Source organism: Festucalex cinctus, chromosome 6 (assembly GCF_051991245.1).
Source record: "Festucalex cinctus isolate MCC-2025b chromosome 6, RoL_Fcin_1.0, whole genome shotgun sequence".
Taxonomy (NCBI): Eukaryota; Metazoa; Chordata; class Actinopteri; order Syngnathiformes; family Syngnathidae; genus Festucalex; species Festucalex cinctus.
This window is the reverse complement of record NC_135416.1, coordinates 5,224,862-5,244,470: the sequence shown is the minus strand read 5'-3', so window position 1 is coordinate 5,244,470 and position 19,609 is coordinate 5,224,862. Positions and strand designations below refer to the sequence as shown.

The window sequence follows — 19,609 nt, the reverse complement described above, 5'->3', positions numbered from 1 at the left end:
CGGACCTTCTCTTGAATCTGAAATCTCCTTCTTTAACAAATTGCATTATGATGCTATTATTCATTTTGGGGAAAATGCCATTTGCTGTCCATTTTGCTCCATCAGAATAGCCTTTAAGACAAATTAACAGGTAAAGTCCGGCAAACCATGATGTTTGCTAGCCAAACACTGAATTTGTTTATGACGTAGACTTGTCACTATGTTTCATGGGCGGCAGGGTGATCTAGTGGTTAGCACGTCCGCCTCCCAGTTCTGAGGATACGGGTTCGAGTCCAGGCTCCGGCCTTCCTGGGTGGAGTTTGCATGGTTTCTCCCACCTGCGTGGGTCTTCTCCGGGTACTCCGGTCTCCTCCCACATTCCAAAGACATGCATGGCAGGTTGATTGGGCGCTCCGAATTGTCCCTAGGTGTGCTTGTGCGTGTGGATGGCTGTTTGTCTCTGTGTGCTCTGCGATTAGCTGGTGAGCAGCTCAGGGTGTACCCCGCCTACTGCCCATAGCCATCTGAGATAGGCGCCAGCACCCCTCGCGACCCTTCTGAGGAGTAAGCGGTTCAGAAAATGGATGGACTATGCTTCATGTGGGAAAAACATTTCCTAAATTTTCACAAGTCGCCAACTACTGGCCTAGTATGCATTACATTCACAGATGTTTTTTGCAGTCTGTTCATCAACCACTTTAAAAAAAACACAATAAAATTTTGTTTAGTAAACTTGTAGCTCTACCCAGACGCTAGCATTTGCACACAAATACGTTACGTACACACGCACAACATACATCTCAAAAGGAAGGAAGTGGCACTCAGTTGGCCAGAAGTAAATGCACATATGGCCTCCTTACTTCCCCCTCTCCCTCCTTCAATGCTAAATTGCTTCATTCCCGCACTGTTCCTCTGCATAATCTGTCAGATCCCTCAGGCATCGGGGCTCACCGGCAGCATATGAAAATAACTAAGTCGGCCAGAGCTGCACTTATGTGACATCCGAAGGGGAAGAATAGGAAATATTACCCCGACAAGCTACATTAATTACCCGCTATGAGTGATTACGATTGGGCCAAATGGAACGAGCGCCGGCATCCGTGATGAAGGGCTTTCAAAAGCGAACATCCTTATTAAAGCAGGTGTAGGGGATATTGTGGGATCCATTTGGCCGAGTCAGTCATTCATTAGGATCTTCTTAGAGCTTGACTCCTTAACACGCACCGGGTGCTGCGATGGGGACAAATGAGACGGTGCAGACATTTAGTAAATGGAGCCAAATGCTGCAATTGTGGAGCGATGAAAGGAGAATAATGACGACAAATGGTATGAGATGCACAAACAGCTTTGTCTGAGTGTGTTCTATCAATTTGCCCAAAAAGATTGCATTGCGGTGTTCCATCGGAAAGGAGAGCAATGCAATCTTTCCTTTTGACTCGCGCTGCCAATCTGCACACTGGGGTGGAGAGGTCACGCATAATATCCTGCCTTCCTGTTTAATATCCTCCAAAATTCCAAAGTACTGTCTGTTTGCGGGATTATAATGGTCTACGGAAGGCCTGTTAAACGTACGGCTCGCGGGCCAGAACTGACCTGTCAGGGGGTTCAAAACTAACTGCAATTTTTCAACAGAAAAATTATTGTTAATTAAAAATTAATCAACTGAGGGAGCGCAGTGATGCCCACTTACTACTTGAATGACATTCCGGAATGGGCTGTCACTTCAAATTTGAGGCCTAATATTGATGATGTGCTTGTGAAAGCTAAAAAGTAGCCAAAGTCAGCCAGCTTCATATATGCGAAGAATACACTTCTGAGAAAATAAATACCTCCTGTAATACTTTAAGAGACTGAATATTGAAAACATTGCAACAGTCAACAACTTCAGTTCAAAAGAGGTTGGTTTGGTGGAACACATTTTCGTTTTTTGTTAGTTTTTTTTGGCCACAACTTTTTTATATTTTTGTACGTTTTAATCTAAGAGTTCTTGTGTTACTCAACCGTCACTTTTGACAAAGCGTCCTTCACTTCTCTGGTGCCCGAGTTTGAGATCCTCTCTGCCATAATGACTTCAACAGCCAATATTTAGCTGTCTTTTAATTGAACTTTTTCTCTCCTTTGACTGCCATTGATATTCATGGGGTGTAAAAGCGAGCGGCTCCTTAAATACACAATTAAAAAGTGTGAATGAGTACGACCCCCATGAGGGAAGGAGGGGGGGAAAAAAAACAACTCGGACAGTTTAATTAGCAAGATTACTTTGGATTTCAAGTATGTGCACGGGTCTGTGTTGCCTTTATAAAAAATTACTGAACCACAGTCTGGTGCTGTTGTGAGACGATAATTAACGCAGATTACCTAAGTAAACATACCTACTGCTGCATTACTGTAACTGACTTGCACGCTCAGTCTCAGCCAGGGATTCCCAATTTGGGAGTGTTCAGGCTAAAAAATAAAGCGAAAAATTATGCTTGCATGATTATATATTGGGTTATATTTATAAAAAAGCGCTTCTGTTTCAAACACTGGGGAAAGTAGATTTTTTTGCAACATGGCTGCCACCTGTTGGCCATTTTTTGTAATAACTACCAATGCTTTAAGCATCCTCTTCAGGTCAGAGGCTGCATCAAAGCCTTCTGTATGCTCTAGCATAAAAAAAAAGCATAAAAATACGTATAAATACAGTTTTGGGACCATGGCAATATTTAAAATAGAACGTTATACGTTTTGGGGAGCAAATGGGTTAATCATGATGCCTTCAATGGCATTTTTTTAGGGTGTGCGCAGAAGCTTGGAGGTTGCACCACCCCTGTCGGGATGCTGAAGGGAGTGGCGTGGGTGTTTTTCATCCACAGTGTGATTAATTTGAATGTAGTTTCGGATTAACTCCCCGCCCCACAGAATGATAAGCACGCGTACACTAACACTGGATCCGACAGTACATCTTTCAGCTTTTAGCTGCGGCTTACACATAATCAGCCACGGCGGATTCTGTGTAAAGTCGGCCGAGTGAGGATAAACGGGAGTTATGGGACCACGATAGCAGGTTAAACTTTTGAGGAGATGTTCGGACCCAACGGGGAGAGGATGAATGAACCGTGTCGAAAGGCGGCAGACGCAGTGGTCTGTGATAATGTGGCCTCGCCGTGACACATACACACACACACTTGAACTCCAGCATTAAAATTCACATTCAAATCAAATGTTAAACTGTGGAAGTGGGTCACGGAGTGCCCTCCACTTCAGAGATAAGAGCGCAATCCATGATGTGAGACACTGAGAGGGGGTATGGCGGTTGGAACGTTCAAAATCGTGGGAAACCATGAAAGACAGCGTCACACTGAATGCATCAGCCTGAACGAAACTTCTGATGAGAACCACGGTCTTTTGTATTTTCAAAAAACATAATTGCGATTTAGGGCGGCACGGTGTTTGACTAGTTAGCACGTCCGCCTCCCAGTTCTGAGGACTCGGGTTCGAGTTCGGGCTGCGGCCTTCCTGGGTGGAGTTTGCATGTTCTCAAACCTTCAACATTCCGTGTTTCATAAAACAAAGATAAGTAAATATGTGAAGTGCACTTCTTAAGCCCTGAACTTATCTAGGCACTATAGTATTGAATACATAAAATATACATAAATACAGTATATAAAACAAAAAATAAAGCTTACCTACCAACCAAAACAAAGCTGTTTTTTTTCCCTAGTAAATGAAGTCGTTGCGATTTGAAAATCACATTTGAATCAACTGTAATGTCAATTCGAATTCAATTAGTTATTCGTCCCGAAACTAAATCCCGTTGCACACCGGGCACAGTGTGCAAGATTCCACAACTTGTTTTAATGGCTGTCCAATCAAAATGCACATTTTTAAGCTAATGAAACCCAGCCGGCCGCCACGAAGCCATACAGTACATACAGTAGGGCCTGACCATCTCCATTAAGATTGATACATGCTAAATGCCAACGGTCACAATGGAAACCACCGAACAACATCAATACTTTTAAATGATGCATCATATTCATGCATGCTCCACCAACACTGCAGGCCAGCTTTGCCCTTCCCGTGTGGGTTTTCGTACACACAATAGGATAATACATGCAAAATGCTGCCGAATCTCCGTGTGAAACTCCCCTGAGCCCTCATGAATACGCAGGCAGATGTGTGGGGAAAAAAACAACAACATGCAAAAAAACACCCCAGAAAATTATCATCCCGCTGAAAGAATGCAGCTTCAGACGAGGGTTTGCTCATCTGTGTCCGCACCGTGGGACTCATTTGCTCCTAAAATGGACACTAATGTCAATTTGATGTACACAATTTTGGACGTTGGCTGCGCTCCAGCCATTTAGACGTGATCACCGCAGAGAACGGGAACGGCCTCCTCTCCCTGGACGTCATTTCCCTCCTGTGTGCAAACACAACATGCATTATTGAGAGAGCTCTGCGGCACCGTCGTCTTTGTGTCTCTCGCACGCTGGGAAGCGAGGCATCCTGGGATGCGCGGAAGCCGCAGACCATCAAGAGAACCCCCGTGGCCGTGCGATTGCATTTTAAAAGCCACCAGTCACCATGTGCCACACACAATGTGTCGAAAGGTATGGCCCGTGGGCCATGTGTGTGATCCTGTAATATTTGTTACATTTATTTAGCTGATTTGCCCTAAAATTGATCAAAATGGATTTACAGTGGATATGAAAAGCCTACGTACCTCTGTTCAAAGGCCATTCAAAGGCTACATTTTTGAGAGGGCAATTAAAAATAAACAGAGAAATTACACATACTTTATTTTTTCCAAGGTTATGAATAATTTAGATTTTAACCCTTTTTATTTGATTATTTTTTTTTGAGAGAGAGAGAGAGCTCAGTATTATTTGCGTGCGTGTGAGTTTGTGCTCTTCAATTCACTTGAAACCTGTTATAAATCCAAGACCTTCACCTTAATCGGATACTTCAAGAGTCCTGCCAGAGTGGTGAAGTTGTCAGGAGACCAGAGGAAGAATCAAAGGAAAGAAAGAAGAAACAAAGTGAAATCCAGCACCAACCAGACACCACCTACCACCCACAGAGTTACAAAACCAGAATCTTTCACCAACTCCAGAAACATCTAAATTCCAACAGATTAGGGAGACCTCAAGAGACCAGAGGAAATACTCAAGGAAGGAAAAAATTAAGGATAGTTGAAGTAGAGTGAGATCCACATCCCCAAACCAACCAATTCCCTCCCAACCACCCATCACAACCACACACATTCATGTCAAAAACCAATTTCCTTCCTACATATTCTGCATGACAGGGTAAAACTTGAGCTTATGAAGCAACACGGGTCCAAGTCATATTGCCTCTGAGACCCACTGAAAGGATTCAATCAAGTCGCCCTTCAGTGCCTTCAGTGCTGAGCGGAATCACCTCTCAAAGTAACGCTGGATTTTAGGGCACCATCTCAAACCCGAGCACTTGCCCAATTCCTCCGCTTGGCCAGCTGAGCGAACGCGAACCGTGACTCACAGGCTCATCCGCGGGTCAAACAGTTGGCGATGACTCATAAAGAGGAAAATAAATAAATAAATAAAAATATCACATCTTTTAGAAAGAGTAGTGAAATGATGACCGCCATGTGTTGTCTGATGTTTGTGCACAAAATGTTGAAAATACGATCAGAACACTTTAAATGGTTTTATAGTGTTGTCCTGGCACAGCTTATTCCTATCAGCAATGTTGAATTGATGGAAAAGATATGTCCAAACACACGTTATGTATTATGAGCATTTTGTGGCCTTTGAGGTTTTTGTGTGGTTTTAGAATGGCATGCTGGCTCACATCAAATGATCTGGTGGGATGTATGTGACCCACTAGCTGTAGGTTCCCCAACCGTATGATGTGCTATTGAGACAGCATCAACTGTAATTACACGGAATACATCTATTCATTTTCTAAGATTTATGTGCTGAATTCAATTTATAATGAGGAAACGTGATATAACGTAGATAGCCAGTTATGGCTTTGGGCACGTACCAGTCATTTGCAGTCTGGACACAGAGAGATGAACATCTCTTGCTCTGGACAATTACTTAATCCTTTTTTATTAAATAGATGAAACCTCATTTGCTGGACTCAATCTGTATTTTTTTTTTTTAAATTAATAAATATGCAACAAGTCATGTTGAGCCATTAAACAAATATAACCGTAGCGTTAAAACATGGCCTTTCGCATTAGAAAGGTTTTATGAATTGGGACAGCTTTGACAGTTTGTGGTTTTTCAGCTGTACCTGTCTGATGTTAATTCACCAGACAAAGAGAGAACACTGTTGTAAAAACAATCAATATGATTCATACGACTTCATTTTAACATTTCAGACCGGTTAGTGAGGATGAATAGCTCTGTTTTGCAATGCTTTTATGGTGGTATGATTACTTCTTCCACTTCTCAATGGAGCTGAATAAGTGACATTTAGTGTCAGATGCAACGACAAAACTGCTAACTACTCAATATAATGTGACACTTGGGGGGGAAAACAACAACAATATACTAGTATATTTAGATTTCTTTTTTAAAGCTATTAAATCAAAAGATTTCTGTGCAATGTCTCGGGAGGACTTTGTCACGCTATCCGTGGCAATATGCAAATAGGGGGCCAGGCTCTTTATATAGTCATTTGTGCGAGAGATACAATTATGTCCCGTGTTTCTGCTATCCCAGACAGGAAATAAAAAGCAGAACAAAAGAGAGAAGATTGCCAAAGGGGGCGTATTTTCCCCACTGCACGCGGTCGGACAATACAAATGGGAGTGAAATCTTATCAGATGACAGATAAATGCAAAAACATTCACGGTCCTCCATGGAGCGCGCCAGCTAAAAAAAGCCATTAAGGCATCGTGCATACTCAATTACACTGCTGCTCTTAGTTGGAGTTGTGTTGTCTCAACAGTTGCCATGGAAACCGCTGTCAACTTCCCCATTTTTCGACGGAGCTTTTAACCGCGACTCCTTGATGGTGGCAAGTGATAGTTCGTCGAGTTCAGGGACACGCTAGGATTTGGTGTGGAATGGGTGTTATTTGAAAGAAGCTATTACTGGAATTCACAGGTCAAGTCATGGCAAAGTGGAACCTGTGTGGTGAAGCAGAAATGATATTTCCACATCTTGTAGGACAGGTTCTATTACTAATTATTATTTACATTCTCTTTTATTGTACATAACCATCTATCTGTCTGTCTGTCTGTCACATCATATGTGAAGTGATCTATCAAACAAACAAAGGGAACAGCTCATAATCCCGCATTACGACAGTCTATCATCCATCTGACTGTCCATCCATCATTCGCATCAAAGCTCAGAATCAGTTCGAGAGACTTTAGCTTAGCAAGCCTCAAAATAATTGTTCTTTTTTTATTTTATTTTTACACGACAATTAGCACCTACCTAGATATCTAATCCATCCATTCATCTGTTTAAAAAAAATAAAAATAAAAATATCCCAGAATCAACTCCTCTTGAGAGAGTTTAGCTCATGTTTTAAGATTTTTTGGGGGGAATAATTGAGTAACAACTTAGTACTGCAACCTAACGTATGTCTGCCTGTGGCTTGTATTCGTTCAGGAAATGTGGCTCCCCACTACTGCAGTTCCACAAAAACGCGACTTGACGTTTGCTCTGATGGGAACACATTTTATGGTTAAATAAAAGTGAGAAAGATGCGCCTACCTGAGACTCAAGGACAGTCGTTCATCTTTGGCCCGAAGCAGATCGCCCACCGAAAATGTGGCACTTCCCAGGAAGCTGCCCTGTTTAAAAAGAGACAGACAACAAAATGGGTACTTCGCATCTTTTGAATCAGCCCCGAACATTTCATTTTCTCCGCAGTGTTCCGACTCGCCCCGGACACGGGCAAGTTTGCCGCGAGTGTGATGCAGACACTTCACAAGTGGGTCAAGAAAAGAAAGCATGAGGATGAGCCCATCAATAACCAAGTAAGCGGAGACATATTTAGAGGAAGCTGAAAAACAAAACACTCAAACCATATAGAAGTCATGGCTTCATAGTGCCAAGGACGCCGAGTAATTAACAGCAGATACAAAAGGTGAATACAAAATCATCGTAATTAAAACTTGGCAGCGCGTCCCGCCAGATTTGGTGAGAAATGACTGGCTCCTCTTCAGCAAAGCCTCTCCAAACACCTACAATTGTGCAATTTGGCCGATTCTGGCTAACAATTAACACTAATTACAAATAAGCCGCTGTTGAGTTTTCCCAATTAATTAATGCTAAAGCTGCAACTTCCCAGGCCAATTAACAAGAAATTAATTCCCAATTAATTTACTCTTGTCTCGCCAGCCTTCTGTCTTCAGCAACACAAAGTCATTAAATCCTGTACCATGGACAGCAGCTGTATGGTGGCATGGTGGAACTTTGCCCCGGAACTAAAAACTTTGAGAGATACACCAAACTAATTAACAATCTCACTAAAAAAAAAAGTTAGTGAAATAGTTAACAGCTCCCTTAAAAGACAAAGTAAAAACTACCCAGCCATCAAACTAACCTAACGCATAACCACTCAATAAATAGCTAGCTAGCTAACTACTAGCTAGCCATTAAATCAACTTAGCAACTACCTGATTAACAAACATAAGCAGCTATTGAGATAATTGACTAACTAGCCATTATAAACTATCAACTAGATTGCTCAGCATCAAACTGGCTTTTTAGCAAGTAATTATAGTAATTAACTAACCAAACAGATAGCAACATGGAATTATCTCAGTGGCTAGATGAAACGGACATTTTGGGCCTGAATGTTCCCAAAAACTTCAGGGGCCCTATCAAGATAAATTTGGTAGGTGGGGGAAGTGGTGGTGGCTCACGTCCTCAACCTCGTGACGTGAAAATTTCCTTAGGATGAAACCGCCTGCATAATTTGGTGAGTATCTGAGTTTTGGTGATTTAGTTTCAATTTCAAGAATAGTTTTACGCTACATGCTCAGGCAACCTCAGAGGAACTGTCATACTGTATAAAAATAGCCCACAAATTGCTCAATTAAAATAAATAAAAAAAATAAAAAAAAATAATAATGAACATCCTTTAATTTTCATGGATTTAGTATGGCCATTTGAGGACACATTCGTTTTTGAAAGACCACTGCCAAAATTACCCAAAAACCAAAATTGAGTCAAAATGGCAAATTTCCTGTCTCATTTCAGCCATGAATTATTGCTACTTTTTTTGTGTACATACTCATGTTAGACATGGGTACCAAATTTTGTACTGTTATGTAAAATGTGCATCTGGGCATAATTTTTCAAACAAAGTAATGTAGATTAGTGTCACCTTTTCACAATGTAGGTCTCAATTACATTGCCTATATATACTAAATAACAATGGCGAGTCACAAACAGCATTTGTGGTTACTTAGGCTCTGTGTGGTTTAACTTTTAAATCGGGCTTCCTTCCTGAAACTAAATGCTCACTCTGCCTCTTTTGCTCAGCAATTGTGCATCAGATTAAAAAAAACAAAAAAAACAAAGGTGTCTTGCCTACTGACCTTTTCTTTCAATAATTTCCTGCTTGAGCTTTTTCCTGCACCCCCTCAACAAATCCACACACACGCTTAAGGCCAAAAAGTGTCCGCACGTAAAGAAACAGAGGGGACGGAAAGGTCAGTCAACAAATGTGAAAAATAAAAATAAGAGCACTTGATTTTTCCATCATAGGTAACTGATTATTCATGTATCGAACATGTCAACTAATTCCTGAAGAACTAGCCCAACAGCTAACTAAATAACTAACTACCATTTAGCCACTTAGTCATAAGACAAAGCTATAGCCCACTTAACTAATCCACTAACTTAAGCAAGCAAACTAAGTAGCTAGCTAACTTACTAGTTACTAATTCGTTACCTACTTAACTTGCCAGCTGATTAAAAAAGATGAGCATGTATTTGTTTTCTCTTTCATCTAAGCAGGGCACCATCTGGTCTGACCCATTCTGTCTCCCTCTGGTGGTGTCATCTTTTGTATTATTTATTTGTTTAAGGTTTCTTGAACGGCTTGAAACAGTTAAATGAATTTGGTTGCTCAATGCTTAATACATCTGATTTCCATTAAACTACCAAAAACACTACAAACAAAAACCAAGGCAGGACTTGAGGTTTCCCACCAGGTGGTCATGACAGGTAGCTACAACATGGTGATCCTAAACAGGCATTTGAGAGCCTCTCTTCCGGGGGGGCCGGCCCCAACGTGGCCCCCGCGCAGCCCACGAGGCCATTACATGGGAACATTACAGCCCAGTGTAGCCATTACTTACAAGTCCATCTTGGAAATCCATTCAGTGGCATCTTTTTATGGCCGCTCACCGTGAATGCTTTAAAAGTAATGAAGCTCCAGAGACCGTCCCTTGCAGGCGGGAGATCAAAGCGGCCAGGTTGGGTGGGAAATGAGGAGGAAGATAGGGGCCAGAGAGGAGGAGCGAAAGAAAGAGCAGAAGAAGACAAATGGCACTCCAGTGGAGGATCAAGGAGGATTGATTAAGACGTTCCCAAGCTCCATTCCTGATCCATCATTGCACCTCCGATCAGCAGAACCAGACTGGTTCAGTTTGGCAGACACGCAAAGCATCACATTGACTCCTTTGAGAAACGAAGTAAAACAAGCAATGATTGCTTAACTCATGTAAGACTAAGAAGCAACAACTTAGAGGCCAAACAATTCTAACAAAAGATAAACATGTTCCACTCTGACCCCATTTAGCTAAAACTATAAAATAGTTCCTTTCATCCATCCATCCATATACAAATTAAAAAAAAGCTCATAAATTACGCAAGTGTATCCAACTATTTAACTAAATAGGTAGCTAACAAACTAGCCTTTTAGACACTTAGCTAATTAAGTGCAGTCAACCAAGCATTTATATATTTAAATATATATAAGTAGCTAACTGACCAACAAGCCATTTAACCAACAGGCTAAATAACTAGCCAAGTAACAACCAAGTGGACTTATCTACTGACTAACTGAGCCAAATCGGTTTCAAATTCTAAATAGCTAGCTAACAAAGCAACAAGCCATTAAGTTATGATAGCATGTACAACGCCAAATAGCTAACTAAACCCGCTCAGGGTTTTTCCTGTGTACAAAATTCGGAGGCGGTTGCCTCCACCTAATTTGCTCGCCACCTCCAGCCTGAGCGACTGATATCGCTCAACATAGCGCTCCAAGTGTGTTGACTGAGCTCGGCAGTAACGATTTTAACTGCAGTTGCGTTGTGCTATTATGGAGGTGCTATATCAACAGCAGTGCACCGGAAAGTTCTGAACCAACAACATAAGAAGAAACTTTTTTTTTTTTTTTTTTACTTTATTCAGGGATTAAAGTAAAAAAAATAAAATAAAAAAATTCTGAGGGAAGGGAAGGGTCCACGATGCATTCGAACCAGGTGCCCGAGCCACCTCAGCCGGCTCCTCTCAACGTGGAGGAACAGCCCACCAACTAGTCACCTTTCTAACTGATTACTCCCACCAAAATCAAAATAGAAATAAAATATAAAAATGAATGAAAACTACAAGTGGAGATCATAAATAAGCTGAGATTCCTTTTAAAGGCCAACACTTCAGTCTTGCTATCATTTGGCAGAGGTTCACGCTCTAACTGGAGATGTATCGATTCCACACACACAAGCATGCGCACGCAAGCCAAAAGTATCCGTCCGTCATCCCTTTCCACCTCATCTGTCTTCTTGCAGAGGACAAGAGTTCAGACGGGGCCAGCGCGTGACTTGAAACAACATCAGAGGCAGCATGTGATTCTTATTTATGAATTATGAGCCACATTCATACCAGGAAGTGTCAGCGGCGTTGTCTGCACTAATAAAGTGCTCCTTCCTTCACTGCAAACAAGGCCGAGCTGGCTTGTCCTCATTAAGTCGTTAGAGATGTGGCGAAAATGCACATACACTCTAACGAGTCAATGTTTGGACAGCGCAGATTAAAAATGAACTAATGTGGCAGCGGAGAAGAAGAAAACACTGTTAACCAGCTCAATGTCAATGGCTTTCCATTTGATGTTTTCAATGTTGTTAAACAATAGCGGTCTTGAAATATGTGCACTGGTGCCTTGAAGTACACTGAATTGTGCACAGAAATAGCACTTGAAAACGAGCGCTTCATAACAACATACAAAAATACTAATATAATTAAATAGAATATAAAGAAACTGTGCATTATGATTCATTTCTTTGCCTTCTGGTGTCTCCGAGGTGCAGTATAATACCATCATGCAGACAAAGATTTTCACAGTGACTCAGTAAGCTGCATTAAAGTTAAGTCATTTTTCGCAGGTGCTTGTTAGAGCCTCCTGACAACCAGAAAAAAAATATTGTCCAATGATGTTTATTTTGATATTGCCCAATCTTTGTGAAGTAACTGGAATACTGCAAGAGAAATTTTTGAAAAAAAAAGTTTAGATTTTTAAGCTATGATGTGTCCACTACAGAGGACATTTTTTTAAACTTAAATGCGAGGCTCAAATACAGTTAAAATAATTCAAACAATACTTTAATGTGTTCTTAAAGAGTCTTATAGAAAACATGCTAACAACATTTAAAGGCTAAATTTGTTCAATAAAAATTGTTATACACTTACATTTCCTCTTCACTAAAAAGTGCTTGCACTGAGGGAAGCCATTTTCTTTTATGATGTAATCAAAGGTAGCAAAGCTCCACCCCTACACATTTGGTATCATTGGACAGCGCTGAATGTCCTCTATAGAGCACAAAAGGAGTTCGTTCAATCGTACTGCACTGGGTGGGAGCTATTCAGGTTTAAAAAGGTCCACTACAGAGGACAAATTTGAATTGCTGGTCGTCAGGAGGATATCGTCTTGTTGCACTGTTTGTGTTCAAATTCCGCGCTACAACACAGCCACATGGATGCTACTCATTAGGCCGTCATTGTCGTTTAGCATTGTTTGTTAGCATTAAGCTAGCTTAAGTGGACTCGTGTTTAGTTGGACAGTAAACTTCAAGTAGGAGTGCCATTAAACAACTTATTAATAGAGCATGGTTCCAATCTCCAAATAATAATTTAATCATGATTAATTCCCCCTATAGCTGATAATGGTATTTAAGACTAAATGAATAACTAGCTAACCTAAATACATGAATAAACAAATAAACCCACGAGGAACCAAGTGACTGTCGTTTTCTTTTACGTCGCAGATGTAACGGCCAATAAAAAATATTGAATCAAAAGAACAATTCACTCTGCCATTCATTCTTGTAATAATGAATGCATTTTATTCTGGAATAGTATAAAGTAAACCAAATAAAAATATTTTTGTGATGAAAACAGTATTATTCATGCTGTGGATGTGAGATTTATGTGTTAATAATGCATCACAATAATGTCAAAGCTTGTAATTGGTGTATTATATTTTTAGGCCCATAGCACACACAAGCAATGAGGCAGAATGCAAATGAACTGGGAAAAAAAATGCTGAAAATGAAAAATACAGTGGTCAACCCACACCTGCACACCAGGAAAATGACCCTCAGACATAAACCAACTCGTTGCAAGTGGAAAAACTGTTATCAGGAAGCAATATTTTAATGTGCCACATTTACTGCCTTATTTTTCTTTTATTGAACCAAAAAAAAAAAAATTATTGCCCTGGCTACTGTAGTTATAATACTAATACAAAGAGAAGAAACAGGTGAGAAATAGAGAGTAGAGATTTTTTTATTTTCAGCGCATGTGTGCATTTTGGCGACACTCTTCGCTTTTGTTCAGCCACAGGTACATTCATTCTAAATATTTAAGTATGAGTGCAAAACACAATATACAGTATACTTACTGTATTTTTATGGTTGTCTGGATCCAGCTGGATCTGTCTTTGTATCAGGAAATATAACTTCTGCTGTGAAAGCTCACACTAAAATGGTAAATGGACTTTCATTTGTATTGGACGTTTCCACATACAAGGTACTTGAAGGTAATTACATGTGATTTTTGATGGGCCGTTATCTGCAACAATCAAAGGCCATTCACGTACAATCGCAGCAAAACTAGTGGCCAATAGTTGGCCAGTCATGAAAACTAGTGGTAGAACACAACACTGTGTGGCATTCGATTGCATCACGGAAAGTATGGCGGATCTTATTGGTTGTGATTAAAATATGGCATGAAAACTCACTGCAAATTAGTTTGCAGAGCCCTGGGCCTGGGACCCCCAAGCCCCAAAATCTAACTTTATCACAGCTTTTAATTGGACCAAAGTTATAAGTTGGGAGAATTGTTCTATTATGTTTGTTGTAATTGGTGCAAGTCCCCATATAGAGGTGCACATTTTTTTTTACAAGTTACTTTGTGGACCCAAAGCTAAGGCTGATGGACACACAGACAGGTCCAGAGACCCCAGTTTGAGAACCACTGGTCCAAAATGTCAACTTGAAGCAACACCATGAGAGTGGAAACAGGAGTGCAGAACATTCCATACATGGGGAAAGGGGTGTATATATACACATTTAAGAAAATCCTTTTCCACATTAAACTGCAGCCATACATTCACAATGAAACAATGAAACATAATACACATAAACATACACACATAGTAACCGAGCAAGCCAACTTACAGTGATGTTGCACACAAGCCCAACTGTAGCCACCAAGCCAGAAGATCATAGAATGAAAGGAGAGGTCACAAGAAAGACAAGTGAGAGCAAAGAAACCCGGCTCCCCCTTTTTCTTCTTTAAAACAACATGAATATGCTCCCGGATCGGTACGCCCTGCATTTGTCCTCAGCTCGAGTAAGTCCACATGTCGAGCTCTCGGCAGCAGCAACAGGCAAAACGCAGACGATCGCAGCGCCGCTGTGACTGAACGCTAACGCTTGACGGAGCGAGCGAGAGAGGGAGGGAGGGACGAGCAATGGTGGGATGGCGAGAGGGAGGGATGAAGAACATCACAGAAGAGGAAGACGAGACGGACAGGAAGGAAGGGAGGCTAGAGACAGGGAGAGGGAGAAGGACACACAGAGCGAGTGAAGGGCTCGTGACTCACACGGCCGACAGGAAAAGCTTCGCCTGCTACGCCTGCATGGTGTGTGTTTGTGTATGTGACATTAACACATCAGAGTGTCACACAATGGAGGGGCACCGACCGCTAAGCCAGGATTTAAGCAGCGGTTCCTAGCGTTCCCCTTTTTAGTGCCTATAGCTGCATCTGGATTTACATGCGACCCATATCGCTCGGTTGACATTAACTGCCCACTTGTAAACAACTATTACTTTTTACCAAGGTTATTTTAGTTAACTAAAAGTAACGAAAAAATGAAAACCAAAATTGAAAAAAACAAACAACAACAAAAGAAAAGACTGTGTTATTCCGCAGAGTTAACAATGAGGCTGGTGGTTGTCGATTGTTTGTCCAAAGACGGCAATGAGGGGCTGATTGGTTGTTTGCCAAGAATATCTAACGGGGGTGTTCAACTGATCAATGCAAATTTTGGTTAAGTCAGTGATTGTGAGGTTACTCCTTTTACAGACGATCAGCTTTGCTGTCAGTTAAATTCTCCACGACTGTTTCGTTGTGTTCAAGATGGCACGAACAAAGTCGGATACAAAAACATTGACAAAATGACCGCCCAATACATCATACACCACAGCACCATGGGCTGGATCCACTGGCAAAAATCACTATTCCCCAAGAACCTCGATGAATCTCTAAAGTGGAACAGGCACAGCGGGCGACAGGCACAAAAACAAAAACACCACAATCAGTGACACCAACCACGGCTTCAACCTGTCTGCGCTGGCATGTTGGATTAGCGAGTAATTCCGTCGGAACAAAGGACGCTGCTAACAGGCCCTTATCACAGCAAGCAGGTACACAGGCAAACACAAGCAGACATTTAAACACATTTGCACACCCACTTAGCAGAACTTAACATTTCGAACCACAATCGCCACGCACGGGCACCCATGACCTGCGTGCCGAGAGGATAAAAATTAAAACCTCCCACAATGGAGTCGATGCGCTCTTATTGGCCATGACAAGCAGGTACTGAAGCACTCTTTGATGTGAGAATCCCTTCCTCTGTATGCCAACATAAGCCAAGAATTAGTTGAAACCTACATCGGAAAAGGAGCAGGAATGTATTGTAACCTGGAGAGGCACTCGGCAGAGCGCACATCTCCACCAAGGCCATAGACACACACTTGTTACTACTGATAGTCAGGAAATATTCACGGATAAAACACATTTATCATTTTAAAATGCCCGCATTTTGCATTATGATAACTTATTTACCACAAAAAAATAATAAAAATAAATAAATAAAATAAAAAAAGAACCATTCATTTTTGGGTCTTAAATCTTGTGACCCAGTTGTCTTAAAAAAACAAAAAATAAATAGTTTCTCAGCAGTAAATATTCTGATTTTTGTAGTCCTCAAGAAAGTTTTTGCTATGATCTGAGGTTGGATCCCAAAATGCAGACAAATAAGATTTTAACTATTTGATTTTAGAGGCGTAGAACAACTTGACTAGACGAGAAACAATGAGAATGCATCGAGAATCACGAGACGCCAAGCCCCCTTGCGCTGTGGAGATGCACAGAGGAACCGAGATAATAATCCAACAAATGCACACATTTCTCAGACAGCTTATATAAACCGTGAATTGATCTGATTGGTTGTGGCTACACATGTGGGTAACAGGACTGACATGGAATTATCTGATTGGCTAGTGACCGGATAAAAAGATGAAAGACTTGACATCACATAGCTCCTGACTTCACATAGGTTGAGACCAGTTTAAACTAGATGCCGGTTACATCAGTTCAAAAGAGACACTTGACCTCACGGTCATGACCCAAACATAACCCTTGCATGACCCAAACTTAACCCTGGCATGACCCAGACATGACAGTTTTTTTTTTTTTTTTTTTTTACTTAATTTTGAGTTAAATCAAAATAAAAACATTTGCAACCTGGTAAATAGCTTTCAACATTTTCACCCATTCTCTAAAATGTTACGGACCAAACTAGTAACTGAATCTTAATTTATTTTTATTTTATTTGAAATAATGCCAAATTTTTGAATATAGGGATATATATAGGGATAAATTTGCGTCCAGTTAATCGATTAAACAACAAAATAATCAACAAATTACTCATTTTTAAAAATAATTAGTTGCAGCCCTAGTGAAAACCATTGTTTATCAACCCCCACATTCTTTAAAATTAACTAATATTTTATATCACTAGATGTTTTAACAATATAAAAACAAAAAACGCTGAGAACAATCTGTTTTCAAATTGTGGAGAAAATGTGAGGTGAATCCCTTGTCAAAAAGGTTAAAAAAAAATAAACAGACTTGACATTTTTTGTAATATTTTTTTTAAAATGATAACGTTTTAAACCAAGAGCTGCGATCCATTCGCTCTCTTGGTTGTGGAGATGCTAATCTGAGGTAAATAAAAGTGTAGCCTGCATCTTAACATGAATTTTGCCTTTTAAATTGCTACCCATTTGCCAAGCTCCCGGTGGCTTAATTCAGGCTTTCTAGCAAGTATCCTGAAGACTATGACTATCATGGAACACACATATTTTTGGTTTATTACCCAGTGGGCCTTAAACGTGTCGGTGGATGCAAAATTTTGGCGCTCGCCCAACGACTTTGTGCCTCATGTTCTTTCTAGACTTAATCGCCGACCTTGACCTCGTCAATGGAGGAATGGAATGTTCACAGACTGAAATATTTCTCCGCAGGTTTCGATTTCCTGCTAACATGCAGACCATGTTGTTCCGCCAGTTGAAAATTGAAATGAGAAAATTCAAAATATATTGTACAATGACAATCAACTTGATATTTGGTGTAGATAAATAAATGAACAAATAAATGCCTGCAATTGTCGTTACTGTCCCACTTGGCCCTGACGTACAGTATATCAGATTATCCTTTTATTTGGATCTGCATCATAAAGTAGATTCTCCCTTAGGCGCATTTGCCACCCAGTCAATAACTTGAGCAGAAATCGGCAAGTAGCTTTCGTATACTAGCAAACGAACAGACAGACACAAGCAAACGTTATTTCCTCCCATCTCAGCCTATGGACGTAGTGCTCTTAATTTTTTGGATGTGTTTTTCTGATGATTTCTGCAGAGCAGATGAGACATCTATTAAGATGTTTTTGGTGACTTTTGTATTCAATTAGTTTTAGGTTTTTCCACATCCACAGGCAATATATAATCTGTAATAACACTTTCTTTGTACTTGTTAATGAGTTTCTGGATTTTTTACATCACACACCATCCTTGATGTACAATATTTTTTGTGTAATCAGTCGTCTTTGTATTGAATCAGAGGTGCCATAAAAATTAAAAGATTGTACAAACGTGACATAAACGAGGAACAAATGAATGCCTCCTGGGTTTATCTTTTTTTAGACTGTGTGAAACTTTAATCTTTTCCAGTGCTTTGTGCGATTATCGCGTGTTAAATCGCGGACACCCGCTTTTAATTGCTGTGCCCCCCCCCCTCCCACGCTCGAATAATTTAGCGATAACTCTTATCTGGCATCCGAGTCCAATACGAGTGCAAATTAGCACGAGTATACACACAGCGTGTAAGATAAATTATGAAGTGGACGACGAGAACAACAATAGGGTGCGGGGGAGAGGAGGGGGGTATCAATTTGCAGTTTTATTAAGGGCTAAATCAATATTTTAATATCCAATATTAGAATCACAGCGTAAGTGGCTACAATGGACCAGTAACGTCAATGCTAAACACATTTTTACGGCTTAATTAGCCGGCTGTTTGAGCAAGTGTGCTGAAAAGATACTAAATACTACACACATGCTCCATCATAATCATCGCTTTTGGATGCCACCTTTTTTCTTATTGAACTGCAGTCTTTATGAAAGGTTCAGAAACTTTATTAAGTGAAGCTGTACATATTACATAAAAATATTAATAATATTAAAGGCGGGGTCTTCCGTTTTCACTCAGGAAAATGCACTATATAAATACAGGATGTACAACCATGAACTCCTTCTCAATCTACACCTCTGGGCTTCTGTTGATGTGTGGTGGTGATTTTTTCCTAAACCCCCACCCTCCCAGCCTGTATTTTGCCATTTTGTGTTTGTTTTGTCAACAGCGGGACGTTTCTGTGGACAGACAGTTGTTTACCCCTACTTCCAATCCAACCTCCAAGTAGGAGCATTTCAGTACTCTTCCATTTAATCCTACCCACGTTTACAACCTGTTCAACAGTATATTATGATCAATTCTATCAAACGCTGCAATCCAATCAGACAAGCATCCTCGCCTTCCCTGCATCAGTGTTCAATCTTACATCATTTAATACTTTAATGAATACTATTTCTGTACTGTGATGAGATCGGAAACCTGATACAAATTTATCAAAGAGACAATTTGGGTTTTAAGAACAAATTGCTGAGTTGATTAAAAAAAAAAAAAATTTTGACCATCTTGGTTAACTGTTTAATGTTTGAGCTGGGTCTATAATTTGCTAACAAATGGGCAAAATTGATTTGAGAGAGCATGGGTAGGGAACTAATAAAACTAATACGTCAAGGTACTGGTCTATACGCAAGTAATGATGGGCTCA

General features: G+C 40.5%; 1 protein-coding gene across 12 annotated transcripts in view; it reads right to left on the bottom strand.

Annotated features, from left to right (window-relative positions):
• The window catches only part of inpp4b (inositol polyphosphate-4-phosphatase type II B), a 156,963-nt gene that overhangs the window by 67,033 nt on the left and 70,321 nt on the right, over positions 1–19,609 (bottom strand). For 11 of the 12 annotated variants that reach the window (XM_077525132.1, XM_077525139.1, XM_077525145.1 and 8 more), the window contains one exon: positions 7,683–7,762. In XM_077525132.1, coding sequence (XP_077381258.1) covers positions 7,683–7,762 — 80 coding nt within the window. Of the gene's footprint in view, positions 1–7,682; positions 7,763–14,602; positions 15,038–19,609 lie in introns of those variants that run through there. The other variant, XM_077525142.1, reaches the window with a different exon arrangement.